The 14428-nt window shown below is 56.8% G+C and overlaps 2 protein-coding genes across 4 annotated transcripts; both read left to right on the forward strand.

Moving 5' to 3' along the window:
* Positions 1-15: 15 nt before the first annotated feature.
* On the forward strand, positions 16-6749 carry PXMP2 (peroxisomal membrane protein 2). 2 transcript variants are annotated; one of them, XM_079762304.1, is made up of 5 exons: positions 16-394; positions 2016-2129; positions 3611-3773; positions 5285-5404; positions 6455-6749. In XM_079762304.1, exons 1-5 carry the CDS (start codon positions 273-275, stop codon positions 6521-6523), a joined length of 588 nt encoding a protein of 195 aa, XP_079618430.1. In that variant the 5' UTR covers positions 16-272; the 3' UTR covers positions 6524-6749. The 2 variants fall into 2 exon arrangements, with proteins under 2 accessions (XP_079618430.1, XP_079618431.1); XM_079762305.1 differs by lacking the exons at positions 16-394; positions 2016-2129 and adding an exon at positions 2143-2818 and having other exon boundaries at positions 2909-3773.
* Positions 6750-7969: 1220 nt separating this feature from the next.
* On the forward strand, positions 7970-13758 carry PGAM5 (PGAM family member 5, mitochondrial serine/threonine protein phosphatase). Of its 2 annotated transcripts, none has more exons than XM_079762302.1 (6): positions 7970-8183; positions 10389-10567; positions 11157-11282; positions 11363-11451; positions 11565-11698; positions 12780-13758. In XM_079762302.1, the coding sequence occupies exons 1-6, from the start codon at positions 7993-7995 to the stop codon at positions 12928-12930; spliced, it is 870 nt and encodes a 289-aa protein (XP_079618428.1). In that variant the 5' UTR covers positions 7970-7992; the 3' UTR covers positions 12931-13758. The 2 variants fall into 2 exon arrangements, with proteins under 2 accessions (XP_079618428.1, XP_079618429.1); XM_079762303.1 differs by having other exon boundaries at positions 11568-11698.
* Positions 13759-14428: the final 670 nt, after the last annotated feature.

The raw sequence follows: 14428 nt of genomic DNA on the forward strand, positions 1-14428 counted from the left end.
CACCGAGCTCCAATCGCCGCGCGTGCCCGCGGGGGGAGGCGGCTCCTCCAGGCCTCGGGTGAGGAGTGCGCAGGCGCGTCGACATCCAATCGCCGCCGGCGCCCGAAGGGAGGCGGCCGGTTAGGGACCCGAGGAAAAGTGCGCGGAGGCGCGCGCGGCGCCCGGCGGGTTCTGTGCGGGGCGGCGCTGCGGGCCGCGGCGGGGCGGGAAGTGTCTGGCTGTCCCCGCGCCCGACGCCGAGCAGACCCGGGGCGGGCTTGGCGCGCGGAGGGATGGCGCCCGCGGCGTCCAGACTGCGGGCTGAGGCCGGACTCGGGGCGCTGCCGCGGCGGGCGCTCGCCCAGTACCTGCGCCTCCTGCAGCTCTACCCGGTGCTCACCAAGGCGGCCACCAGGTCGGCGCGCGGCGGCCGGAGCCGGGCGGGGGGCGGCGTGGACCCCCCGAGTAGGCGCCTCCCGGGGGGTTGAGGAAGGAGAAACCCCGAGTGTACAACGAGCTTCCAAAGGCCCGGAGCCCGCGGGAAGCTCGGCACCTGCGGTTCGGCGCAGGCGGCTCGGAACAGTGATTCGTAGGCGCTGACGCTGGGTGCCCGGGAGCCGGGTAGAGGAAGCACCACGTCTGGGGGTCCTGCAGACCGGTCCCCCGAGGGGCTGGGGAGGGGCCCCTGCACCTGTCAGTCAGAGGGCGAGGTGGTCAGGTTGGTCTTGGCAGAGCTCCGCCCTTTAATTGGCAGCACTGAACTTTTTATGAGACTTTTCCCCGTCCGTTACCCTCATTTCACTAATTTTACTAGCTTGTTCCCTTTTATTAGCCCAGCCTTTCGCAGTATGCACAGCGTGCTTCCTGTGTGCGGGGCGTTAGACAGGTGGGTAGGGCCCTGGCCCGCATGGAGGTTGCATTTGAGCGAAGAACTAGACAAAAAGCAGATAAATACATAAAAGGGCGAACTTATCCAAGGGGACATTTGAACCGAGGCCTGAACGAAGGGGTGCGGGGCAGAAGGGAAGCAAATGCTCTTTGGCAGCGGGTACAGCAGAGCAAAGGTCCTGAGGGAGGAGCAAGCTCGGGAGTGGGAAGGTCTGTGTCGCTGAAGACCTGCCCAGTGAGCAGGGAGAGGATGAGGAAGGAGTAGCCAGGGGTCAGATCCGGGTCTCAGCACCCACAGGGAGACCTTTGGATATTTCAGCTCAGAGAGCTTCTCAGAAGTCAGCGAAAGACCACGCTTTGGAGCCACTGGGCCTCTTCTTTCATGGACGTTTTTATTGTGATAATTGGAGACTCGGATGCAGTTATGAGGAATAATAGAGAGATCCCTGTACACTTACCCAGTTTCCCCCTTCGGTAACATTGGTAGAACTAATACACAATCACAACCAGAACACTGGCGTGGGCACAGTCCACCCACTGGTCAGACTCACGATTTCCCCAGCGTTTCTTTCTTTTTTAAAAAAAATATTTTTTATTGATTTTTTTACAGAGAGGAAGAGAGAGGGATAGAGAGCCAGAAACATCGATGAGAAACACCAATTCAGCTGCCTCCTGCACGCCCCCTACTGGGGACCGAGCCTGCAACCCCGGGCATGTGCCCTTGACTGGAATGGAACCCGGGACCCTTGAGTCCGCAGGCCGACGCTCTATCCACTGAGCCACACTGGTCAGGGCTCCCCAGCGTTTCTTGTACTTGCCAAGTGTGTGTGTGTTTAGTTCCACAGCTTTCTCACATGTACGGGTTGTATCCACCAACGGAGTCAAATACAGACTTTCCATCATAAGGATCCCTCCCGTTACCTACCCGCCACACAAGGTCACCTTTGGCAGTGAGGGTGTATCACCCTCAGGATATCGACACCGGCACATCCACCAAGTGGAGATCTTGCTGCGGTCTCCGCCCTTTGACACGGGCACCTTGCACTGCAGCTGCTTTGATGAGCACTGGTCTCCGCCCTTCCCCAGCCTGATCTCAGAACAGCCCTCCTGCTGGTCCTCCCGTTTCCTTACTCCCTCTCTGTCCACAGCGGCATTTTGTCAGCACTTGGGAACTTCCTGGCCCAGACGATTAAGAAGCGGAAAAAAGAAAACTGCTCTCAAAAGCTAGATGTCAGTGGGCCTCTCAGATATGCCATTTATGGGTGAGTTCCACAGCGGAGCCAAGTGCACCAAAGCCACGGTATCAAGTTTCTGGAATAATCTGATTTGGAAAAATAATTGTAAAAAGCATTGAAGGAATCGTGGGGGGAAATCAGAACGGGATAGCGGTAGCTTATTTTCTGGTTTTATGTGGTTATTTTTAATTTCACGGGCAGGCATGGCCTCTACACTGGGCTGAGAAAACTAAGAGCAGATAACTCCCCTGAACCTAGAGGCCAAACTCAAGACTCGAAGTGCACATCAGACTCAGCTACGGCCAGTTAGTTATTTCCATAGCATTAGCATCCAGGTGTCCTGAAAATGTCCAGTTTCCGAACCACTTATTGAATTGCAAAAGCTCAGAGATTCAGGAGTTTTACCGATTAAAGCCACCCTGAGTTCTCTGGCCAAAAGTAGTGTTTGTACAGATGGATTACTTGGAAGTCTTTTGCAACAAGAGATTTTTTTTCCCCCAATTCAAAATTCACAAATACCATTTCTGTAAGTATTGTTAACTTGACTCATCATATTTAAAGCTGTAATTCCCCACAGCTGGGAGGGGAGTGGACCAGAGCCACCTGGAAGGCCTCACCAACCAGTTTTCCATCCTCAAGGCTTCTGTTCTCACACTGAGAACCCCTGCTCCAGGCCACTGGTCCTCAGGGTGAGAACGGACAACTGAGAACCACTTGTTTAACCTTTTGCGCTCGGATGTCGAGTGTGACTCGACACGGTTAGCATTTGAATAAAGGAATCGAGAAAAAAGCAAGCGAGTGCAAAGGGTTAAAGGCTTTCAGTCCGAAGGTGGAAGATCCCCAAGTCCCTGCCCATCTTTCTATTACTGAGTTTTATGGGGCAGCAGGTCATTGTCCCAGATGCTGTGGCTGGGCCCAGTTCTCTGCACACTCTGGAAAGTAGCAGCAACGCAGGCAAGCAGGTGCACAGCCCCAGGGTTCACCCTGGCCAACTCCCTGAGGGGTTTGATGAAAAACTCAAGGGGTGGGAGTGGGGGTGCACTTATTCATTCTGAGCACCTTCGACTCCGGCCCCGCCCGAGGCACTGCAGACACAGCAGTGAACCGACAGACACGGTCCTGCCCTGTGACGGTTTTACCTTCTGGGGGCAAAGAGAGGGCACTGTATGTGGTGATAAACGCTATGAAGAAAGCCACAGGGGCCTGGAAGAGGGTGGCAAGGACAGCAGTGGGCTTGTCATCTGGAGCCACCAAGAAAGGACTCTCCAAGCCGGCAGTGTCGAGAAGCAGCCGGCCACGTGAAGGTGGCAGGAGCCCAAGGCAGGAACGAGTCTGGTCTGTTAGAAGCAAACAGGAATGCTGGAAGCAGATTCAAAGAAAGCACCCTTTCCAGGACCAGGGTCTGTGTGGTCAGTGCTGAGAGAGGCAGGGTTTGGGACCTGGCGTTTGGGGGTGAGCCTAGCCCTGAGAAGGTGGCCCAGCTCACCCCGCTTCCCCTGTGGCCTCAGGTTCTTCTTCACGGGGCCGCTGAGCCACTTCTTCTACCTCTTCATGGAGCACTGGATCCCGCCCGAGGTGCCCTGGGCCGGGGTCAAGAGGCTGCTCCTGGACCGCCTCCTCTTCGCGCCGGCCTTCCTGCTGCTGTTCTTCGTCGTCATGAACTTCCTGGAGGTTGGTCTCTGCTGCCGCTCCCCACTGGGCAAGGGTTCTTAGCCTGGCACCGGGGGGGGGGGGGGGGGGGGGAATTCAGGGTCTGCCAACTTGCCCGCCTCTCGAACTGAAGGTTCACAGCTGCCTTGATCAACGTCGGAAGCAAAGCACCGCCGTACTGGCAGTGCCTGTGGGCGCGAGTGGAAACCACGCAGTCGGGTGTCCCTGACCGTGGGTTGTGCGCCCCGGTCCTTGGCCTGCGGTCAGGTCTGATCACTGAACGTGTTAATGAAGCACATCCTCTAGCCTGTCATCACACTTTTCCGATACTTGGATAGCTGTGTTCAGGGTAGCTGTTCCCTCAGTAGTCCTGTACGTTTTATACGTTACAAAGCATGATTCTGGAAGGGGGGTCCATGCAGACTGCTGAGGAGGCCCGTGGCCCAGGAGTTTCAGGCCTCGGTGATGTTGCAGAAGCCTGAGCTAACTCAGTACCCGGAGAGCCTGGGTGCTCTGAGGAGGCCGACTTACCCACATAGTCTTCACGTCAGAGCCCACCGCGCCAGGTCAGGTCCGCTCTAACGGGCCCTTCAACCCCTCCCCACCTGCTCTCTGTCAGCCTGCTCTGTGCCCAAAATGTGTCATGATCTGCCTTGAAATTTGTTCCAACCAATCACAGCAGGTAAAGGCTTCTCACTCAGATTTTATTTTGAAACAACATCTCCAGTTTTTGTTACTAAGAAGAATAACCTGTGTTGTGTAAAGTGATGCTGGGGATTAAGTAGGAAAGATGTTTAGACTTAACTGTGATTGCTAGTAATTCCCTGATAGTAAAAAAGAAATGTTTGGCAAGTCCTCAGGACATCTGAGCCAGGAGGAAGCAAAGGGTGCCCACGATAGAAGGGAGGGTACAACGGCTGTTTCTCTTTTTATTTCCTTCCAAATACAAAGGGAGTGTATTTTCATTAAGAACTAAGAAGTGTTATCAAAGTGCATCAAGTCCCGGCTCATAAAGGATATATGTAGGAGCACAGTGGACCACAGCTCACACTAACAGTCACACACACTCCCGCCGCCACCACAGCCAGCGTTCCCCCACAGGCCGTCCCTTTTGTGCGGGATCCCTGGTTGGCCGACTCCTAGAACCGTCGTCTGAAAGGCCACCCGCGTTTGCCCTCCCGGCAGTGAGGCAGGACCACAGCCCCAGCTGACACTGGGCACTGGCCTTGCCCACCTGTGCCTCCCCGCTTCACGTCATTCTGGCCTCACTCCTACCCTACAACATCAGGTCAGCTCAGGGTGAGGGCGAGGACACAGGTCGCCCACAGTGAGCGCGCTCACTGCTCTGGGGATGCCCCAAGTGGATTTACAGCTGCACCGCTCCTTACCCACCCTACGCGCTGCCCATGTTTACAAGGAACAAAGTCGACTGAAAAAACCCCCACTGTGTTAGGGTTTGGGGTCCCCAGACCCCAGTGCCCCGATCTCAGCCTGAGGCAGTGGGGCTCGCTCACCCCGTGTTTTCTTTCCAGGGCGGAGATGCTGCCGCTGGCTCTGCCAAGGTGAGGAGTGCGTTCTGGCCGGCGCTGCAGATGAACTGGCGCGTCTGGACCCCAGTGCAGTTCATTAACGTCAACTACGTCCCCATACAGGTGAGGCTGCCTCACCGCGCAGGGCCTCAGGCCGCCAGCCTCCACCAGAGGCCATTTCCCATCAGCCTTTTTCCCCCTTGCAACAATCTTTGTTTTCTTGAGGTGACGGTCACTGGGGACCTCTGTCCACACCCTCTTTCCTCTGGGAGGGCCGGGGGTGGGTAGGGCAGACTGAAGAGGAGTTAAGGGGTAAACTTGAGAGCGTGAGCGTGCGGATGACGGGGGCCACAGAGGCTGAAGACCTGCATGTGCACGGGCCTGGGGCTCCGAGAGGTGAGAGGTAGGGAGGGTCGAGGTTTTCCCCAAGAGTGAACCCAGGGAACAGGCAGGTAAGGAAACCATGCGCTCTCCACAAAGAAGGAAAGACATGAGAAGACAGGATGGCTGAGGACATGGGTCTGTGGTTGTCAGAGGGCAGGCTGGACAACGGAATCTGTGAAAGGAGTAGGGACAGAGTGTTGTGTGGCTGAAGCTCCATTTTAGTGGGTTGCAGGCGATGCCTGCGGGGCAGGGGTTTATTCAACAAATGTTTGCTGAGCACCTACTACCTGCCCCGCTGCCCTATACTTGGGATCCAGTGGTGAACGAGACAGACCAGACTGTTTCTTCCAAGGAGCTGACCTGCCAGATAGACTCGCTGACTAGAGGTCAGGTGGGGTTTGCCTGTGAGATCACTGAAGCAGGGCAGCTTAGAGCGAAGAGCAGGTCAGAAAGACTGGAGGAAGCCACCGTGTGATGGCCAGTCCTGGGGTAAGAGGCCGAGCCAGGACCTGAAGTTGTGTTCGTGAAGGAGGGTAAGGGACGGTTACTGTGTTTCCCCTGCTGGCCTGTGTAAACCTGGTTAGGCAGGAACTCTGTCTCCCCCCTGCCCCCCCTCCCCCACTGCTCTCTGCGGGGGGGTCTGGCCCAGGGCTCCGTACAAAGTAAAGGCCTATAAGTGCAATAGTGCTGGCTGGACCCGCCAGTGAAGGAACTCTGCCCGAGGGGACTGGTGTCTGGTGGGTGTGGTCAGGGCCTTGCGCTCACTTGGGCCTCTGTTCTCTCTGGCAGTTCCGGGTGCTCTTTGCTAACCTGGTGGCTCTGTTCTGGTACGCCTACCTGGCCTCCCTGGGGAAGTGAGGATGACCCGGAGAGGCTACACCAGCACGGCCAAGCTACATCCGGGGGAGTGCTCACCTGCCCAGGGTGAGAGCAGAAACAGCCGGGTCAGAACGAATCTGACTCCAGATCACGTGATCAACATGCCCTAAAATGATGGAGAAACAGCAACCTCAAAAACACTAAGAACGATTTCACTTGTCACCTTAGACTGCATTAGGATCACAATAAACTATAATGTAGCTTTTTTCAAGGGTAATTTAAATTTCTCCTAATGACTGCTGTGGCTTTGGGGGCTGCCCTCGTGTCTCTTTTTACTTAAAAAAACAATATATATATGTATACATATGTGTGTGTGTGTGTGTGTGTGTGTTTCAGAGAGGAAGGGATAGGGAGAGAGAGAAACATCAATGATGAGAGAGAATCATTGACTGGCTGGGAATGGAGCCCCCAACCTGGGCATGTGCCCTGACCAGGAACTGAATCATGACCTCCTGGTTCATAGTTTATGCTTAATCACTGAGCCACGCCACCTGGGCCAGAGTGATTTTTTAAAATGTAACTCAGATCATGTCACTTCCCAACTTGAACACCTGCAGAGATGACCCGGGAACTTCACTAACGGGCATGCAACCCCAAAGAACTGAGAGCAGGGACTGGAAGAGAGACTTGCCCACGCATGTCCACAGCAGCATTACAACCCAAGTGTCCACCAACGGATGAATGGAAAGCAAGATGTGGGCTCTCCATACAGTGGAACCTCATTCAGTCTTAAAAAGGAAGGGAAGTCAGGCTCCCGCTACGTCACGGAGGTGAAAGAAGCTGGTCCCCAAAGAATAAGTACTAGACGATCCCACGTATACGCGGTCCCTCGAGTCAACCGCATAGAAACAGATGGCGGGAGCCGGGGCCCGCGCGGGGAAACGCGGAGTGAGTAACGTGGACTGGGGAGTCCGGGAGGACGTAGTGGGGACAAGGGTAGTGTCGGCTGCACAGCGCGAAAGTGCCTACCGCCCCTGAGCTGTGCACTTGAACGTGGTTAAGACAGGAAGCCCCGTGTGGTGCCCATTTTACTCCAGTAACGACAAACCAAGCCCCACGGCGGTCCCACAGTTCACTAAACGGAACCCCAAGTTCTCATCTCCGAGGCCGCCTCGCCCGCCTCCTCTCCGCGCCTGCAGTCACCGGGGCCCCGCGCTGTCCGGGCCGCGGAAACACTCGCTCTCGAAGGCTACAGTGACCTGCACCCCGACTTTCTGCAGAAATTGGGGGCGCGGGAACCACAGAACAGTCACTCACCTCTTGGCTGCACCTTGTTCCGGAAGTCGGTGTTCCCGGCTGCCCCCGCGGCCTGTGAGCTCTAGGAGGCGGGACTTCCGCCCCGCAGCGTCGGCCCGCTCGCCGGGACCTGACGTCGGCGGAAGCGTGAGCTTTGCCGCGCGCCGTCCGCGCTCTTAAGCGCGTGCGCGAAGCGGGAGGGACTGGCAGGCATGGCGTTCCGGCAGGCGCTGCAGCTGGCGGCCTGTGGCCTGGCGGGCGGCTCGGCCGCCGTGCTCTTCTCGGCCGTGGCGGTGGGAAAGCCCCGTGCGGGTGGGGACGCGGAGCCGCGCGTGGTCGAGCCGCCGGCGTGGGCGGGAGCCGCGCATCCTGGGCCCGGTGTCTGGAACCCCAACTGGGACAGGTGCGGGGCCGGGGGCGCAGGAGGGTGGCCGGGGGTGCAGGAGGGTGGCCGGGGGTGCAGGAGGGTGGCCGGGGGCGCAGGAGGGTGGCCGGGGGCGCAGGAGGGTGCCCGGGGGCGCAGGAGGGTGGCGAGGGTGGGTCCCCCCGGCCCCTAGCCGCTCCGCTCGGTCTGGCAAGCCGGTTCGACTGAGGGCGGCGTGCTCCGTGCGGGGTCTCTGGTGTGACGTGGGGCGACCCCACACCAGCCGCAGCCCCTCGTCTGCCCAGAGGGTCGTTCGGAGGGGCGAGCGCAGGAAGCGGGGACAGTGGTCATTTTGACCCCAGGGGTCGACTTCAGTTCTGGGGAGAGGACCTCGCGGCGGGGCTGTCACCGCGGTCCCTCCCTGCACGCGCTCCGGTTGGAGGTGGCTGTCGGTCCCTCCTGACCGCGCCGAGAGGAGGGTGTGGATGCTGAGGAGGGAGGACGCGCCGGGGCGGGACTCGCAGGCGCCTCCCGGGACCTTGGGTCGGTCCCTGGCCCCAGACACGTGCCCTTATCAGCACTTGAAAGGTGACTCCTGTGACCTGGAAACAATTCTTAGTCTCATTTAATGTTAACTTAAATTTTAAAACCAAAGCAGTGCAGATGCGTAGGTACTTCGTTACCGGTAGTACTTGTGACACATTGGGTAAATAAAGTGAGTTCCTGAATGAAATCCCACCCGTCTCTTCCTGCTTCCCGCACCTGCCTGCTCGGAAGTTTAAAATGGCCCACGCTGCGGGTGTTGTGTTTCTTTGGACAGACATTCCCAGGTCCCCACGGCACTTTGCTGGGCGAGGGGCACAGAACTACCCTTTGCTCTTAGCCTGGTCCTACCAGGAACCCGGTGGGGATTCTTTGTTGTAACCTTTAACGTTTAAAAGGCAAACTAATTTTTGAATAGTTTTAGGTTTTCAGGAAGTCGGCAGAGATGACAGTTCCTGTGTGCTCCACGCCTCATTTTCTCTTCTCTTTTCTGCACATCAGTATAGTCTCCCAGACATCTTAGGCCAGTGATCGGCAAACTCATTAATCAACACAGCCAAATATCAACAGTACAACGATTGAAATTTCTTTTGAGAGCCAAATTTCTTAAACTATATAGGTGGGTACATTGTTATTAAGTTAATGAGGGTACTCCTAAGCTGGCCTTTGCTAAAAACTCAAGGGGCCAAAGAGCCGCATGTGGCTCGCGAGCCGCAGTTTGCCGTCCACTGTCTTCGGCCTTTGGAAGGAAGCAGGTTCACTCTGAGGTTGAAGCCTAGATTCATGGGAGGGGGGACCGTCCGTCCTAGAAAGTTCTACGTCTGCAGCCTCTTCCTGGGACAGTGGGGCTCCCTGTCTGCCTGCAGCTCCCGGGTGCCTTCTCTGGCTCAGCGGGGTTCCCACGCACCTGCCATGGCAACTTGGTTGCTATGGGCACCGAGGGTTCCCTCTGCCCAGGCAGAGCCCCGGAATCCCCACTGCTGCCCCAGAACTCACTCCAGCCCAGTGTGTGCTTGTCCTGGCCTTGCCCGTGTCACAGATGTTCAGTTTCTATCGGCTCCAGTTCTGCGAGCCACCAGCCACACCTGCCGTCACCTGTCACTTCTCCGTGGCTTTGCTGTGTCCCTGCCCCTGCCACCAGTTCCCAACATTCGGGATGCCATCCCATCTGTGCCATGATCATGGGAACGTGTCCTCCTCATCGTCCCATGTGCTGCTGGGCATGTAAAATGTGCTTAGCGTGACTGGGGAAGTGGTTTCAATTTTATTTTCTTTGTTTTGAATGAAGTAGCCACAGGGCTAGTGGCTGCTGTTGGACAGCACATTTCCAGACTCAGCCTCCCCTTCCGCGGGCTGTGGCCGCCCTCCCACAGCCACTCCTTCCCATTACCTGCTTCCTTTCTCCGTCATTGGTCACCTGCTGTTATCAGTCTGTCCCTACAGAACGGCTCTTTGGCCCCTTGAGTTTTTAGCAAAGGCCAGTTTGGGAGTACCCTCATTAACTTAAGTTGCAGAAGGGCTTTGCATGTCTGCTCCCCGCCTGGTCACCCACAGTAGGCCTGGCACCCGGCTCTGGGAGGATGAGGGCATTGGCTCCTCCCTGTGCTTTCCCCGGACAGCGAGACTATCTTGTCAGACGTTCTCAAGGGTGACATGTGAGGAGGGGTCACAAGGACAAACGGTCTCCTGTTCCAACAATAGGCGAGAACCGCTCTCCCTGGTCAACCTTCGGAAGAGGAACTTGGGCTCTGGAGACGAGGACGTGGCGTCCAGGATAGACAACTACAAAGCCAAGGCCACGCGGCACATCTTCCTCATCAGGCACTCCCAGTACCACACGGACGCCCCCCGGGAGAAGGACCGCACCCTGACACCCCTGGGTACGTGGCGGGGCTCAGCCCCGACTGGCCCCTGCAGCCGGCCTCCCTGAGCCTGTGTCAGGGACCCTTGGCCCAGGTTTGAGCGTTGTCCTTATCGGTAATTCTCAGCCTCTGATGCAAGACAGGCTTTGGAAGCGTCCTCAACTGAAAACATCACGAAGATACCGTGGGTGTGGGTCCAAGCTGGTTGTTATTTTTTTGCTGGTGGAGGGTCTTGCCTTCAATTTGTAAAAAAAAGCAAGGTCTGTGCAGCACCAGGAAACGAGGTTGCCCGGGCCGTGGGAGTTGGCGCAGGCAGCGACACCCATTTTCACATCTGTGGGGCTCACACAGCCCGCGGGGTCACAGCCTTAGAGCCTCAGCCTTTGGACGAAGTTGAGTGAGATTGGTGTGAGGGACTCAGAGGTAGTAGGCAGGGCCCACCCAGATGTTAACGATCCTCTACCTGCGTCATTGTTTTTAACGTTTTCTTCTGCCTGGGACTGAAGGTCACTAGATCGTCTCATTGTTTCTTGGGAAGGACTGAAGTGTTTGTGGGGTACACAGGAGGGACTCCAGCAGCATGTAATTCTCACGTTTCACCTTCAAGGTCGTGAACAGGCTGAGCTCACTGGCCTCCGACTTGCAAGCTTGGGGCTGAAGTTTAATAAAATCGTCCATTCCTCCATGACCCGCGCAGTAGAGACCACCGACATCATCAGCAAACACCTGCCAGGTGCGTGTGGCCGTCCCGCTCCCTCAGCAGCTTGAAGGGACCCCGGGGGTCTCCGCTGATCCCTGCCGCTCCCTCCGCAGGTGTCTCCACCGTCAGCACCGACCTGCTGAGGGAAGGCGCCCCCATCGAGCCCGACCCGCCCGTGTCTCACTGGAAGCCGGAAGCTGTGGTAAAACGCCCGAGGACAGTGGTCTCCCTTCCTTCCCTGCTGCCCCTGGCACTCCCCTCCTCCCTCCATTGGGCCAGCCGCCTCCAGGCTTAGGTGCCTCTCTCTGCCCCCAGCAGTATTACGAAGACGGAGCCAGGATCGAGGCCGCCTTTCGGAACTACATCCACCGGGCGGATGTCAAGCAGCAGGAGGACAGTTACGAGATCTTCATATGCCACGCCAACGTCATCCGCTACATCGTGTGCAGGTGAGGGGCCCTCGGCGCGGCTGCCTCTGGCCTGCACACTGTCCTGGAGGCCGCGTGTCGGGTGGAACGTCTTTCACGTGGAGTTTCTCATGATCGTGTGTTTGGGCAGCAGTTGCCAAGGTCCTGTCCCGGGTGGTGTGAGCGTGGCCCTGGGTGAAGGCACCATTCCGTATGTGTGCACCTGTCCCTGCACAGTCGTGTCTCCCCTCGGTGGTGACGTGCCCACATCCTATTTCCTCGGGTTCACACCGACCGAGTCACCAATCTTTGCCTCCCTTTGCTTGTATCAGGTGGGAGGTGGGCGCCGGGGCTCCACGCCCTTCACTCTAGTGCTCTGGGGGCCCAGCCTCAGCGTTGTGTCCCCTGGGGGTGCTGTTTGCTGCTCTGGACACCTGAGGGCGAGCTGTCTGGGGGCTGCTGTGCTGTGTGGACAGAGCGTTGTTCACATCCTTGGACAGGTTGGCCTAAGCAGTCCCTGCTGGGTGACCCCCATGCTGAAACGGCACCAGGGGTGCTTGGGGCTTGGAGTAGGGGTGACCTATGTTAACTGAAGGGCCAGAAAGAGCCAAAGCGTCTCCGTGGTGACTGAGGGCGCTCTGCTGGCTGACTTAGGGCAGACGCTGAGGACAGTGAAGGGACAGGAGACTATGGAACAGGGTTATTCCTTTAAGTTGACAAAACTCATGGTGGCTGCCGGTACAGGGTAAGCGGGGCCATGCTACTCGTCCCCAAGCTTTGGGCACAGAGGATGCCTGGTGACCCCGTAACTCTGGGCTTTTTAGTAAACACTAACCATGCCTAATGGAGAGCAGGAAAGGCTCCATGGCCGTGGGCTGTCATGGCCTGGGTTCCTGGGGACAGGCTCTGGGCGTGTTGCTATTGGGCTGTCCCTGCCTGTCTGTCACAATGGAAACAAATCGTGTGCACTCAGAGGACACCAGTGTGTTCTGACGCATGTGCAGGTCATGACATGTGTGATGCAATCCCACAGATGCTGTCACTCAGCCCAGCGCCTGGTCTGCAGGTGGGGGCTAGAGCTCGGCAACCCGATCCCTGCAGCATGTTCTCCCTCTCCCCCCAGGGCGCTGCAGTTCCCTCCAGAAGGCTGGCTCCGCCTCTCCCTCAACAATGGCAGCATCACCCACCTGGTGGTCCGGCCTGACGGCTGCGTGGCACTCAGGGCCCTCGGGGACACAGGGTTCATGCCTCCGGACAAGATCTCCCGCTCCTGAGGCCCCGCTCTCCTCACCCGTGCCCGGCTCTGGCATGGGAGCCTCCAAGAACACAAGACCTTGCCTCCGTCCACTCCACAGACTATGCTGCGGTCACTTCATTTCTCTAGGACCAGGCGGAGGTGGAGAGAAGTGTCTAAATCGCTGCGTTTGTCCTTCTGGCCCAGGATGGAAAGGGGAACGTTCTGGTCCTTTGGCGAGGTTTCCTGCCATAGTCTCACCCCAAGGCCTCCTCACGGGTGTCACTGTGGAGACCACAGCACCCGCAGTGGCCACACGAGCCCTTGAGGCACTCAGCAAAGCCCGTCAGCACCAGGGACTTGGAGAGCCCAGCATTTCCATCCATAACTTATTTCACTTCGTACATTCTTCACATTTCTTAAACCCTTTGGTCACTTTGTCAAATAAAGATTTTCCATCTGGTTCTTGCATGGAAAACCACTGTCTCACTCCAAAGTCCTGTATCCCTGATGCTGTTGGGTGTGAACACACCTGTGTTATTAGCCTCTCCGGACACAGGAGCACCTGGGCAGGTGAGGGGATGCCACCTGCTGGTTTCATGGGAGGGGCCAGGTGGGGAACAGCCAGAAGAGTCCTGTTTCAGTAAAATGGGTGACAGCTCATTCTGTTTGCCTCTGGCTATTAAACTTTCAGGCTTATGGATTAAAATATTTGAACAATGATGTGTCCATCCCAAATATTTACAAAAACTACAATTTCTATGAAGTGGTTATGAACTTTTTCTGCAGTGCAACTAAATGAGATGTCTGATCCATGTCTCTGTCAACTTTGGAAATAACTGCAAAATAAAACTTTATTTTACTGGTTTTCAAAGTACTAATTATGTTTTAAAGAAACCAAGAAGCCTGTACAGCCTGACAAAGGCAGCCCACACTGGCTGAGACACCCAGGAATGACAGCTTTGCTGGGCAGCTGCCACCAGAGGCCTCAGTGACAGGCCCTGAGTCTTGACATGACAAATGGCATTTTAGAAGCAGCAACCACATGCACCATTTCTAGGAATAGTTTTGACAGCTAACCCAGGATCTGTGCCAACTTCTAAAACCACAAATGTGACAGGTCCACTCACGTCTGACCTGTGTGAGGCCCGGGAGCCCAGCACGTCTGAGCCCTGGACCCCAGGGGCTACAGGCCCTCTCCCCTGTCCTGTCTTTAGACCTACCTTTTTGGTGGCATTTCTGCCCTTTGCACAACCTGTGAGGAGCAAGGCAGCCTTCCAGAAACTGGAAATTAGCCCCCTCAAGGGGGATGCAGCTAAGGAGCAGGAGGAGGGTGTTGGGCATTCAGTTACAGTGACTGGTGGAAACTGTCCCGAGGTGGGACAGGTGACCAGGGGCTTCTGAAAGGTAACCACATCTGAAGATTGGCCAAAACAGCACATCAGGAACGCATGTGCCGTGAGGGGACCCGACGGGCACAGGTAGGGAGGCAGGCAGTGTTCTGTGCTGCTGCTGTTTGATTCTAGGCATTTCCTGTT

The sequence above is a fragment of the Cnephaeus nilssonii genome (genome assembly GCF_951640355.1).
Source record: "Cnephaeus nilssonii genome assembly, chromosome: 22".
Taxonomy (NCBI): domain Eukaryota; kingdom Metazoa; phylum Chordata; class Mammalia; order Chiroptera; family Vespertilionidae; genus Cnephaeus; species Cnephaeus nilssonii.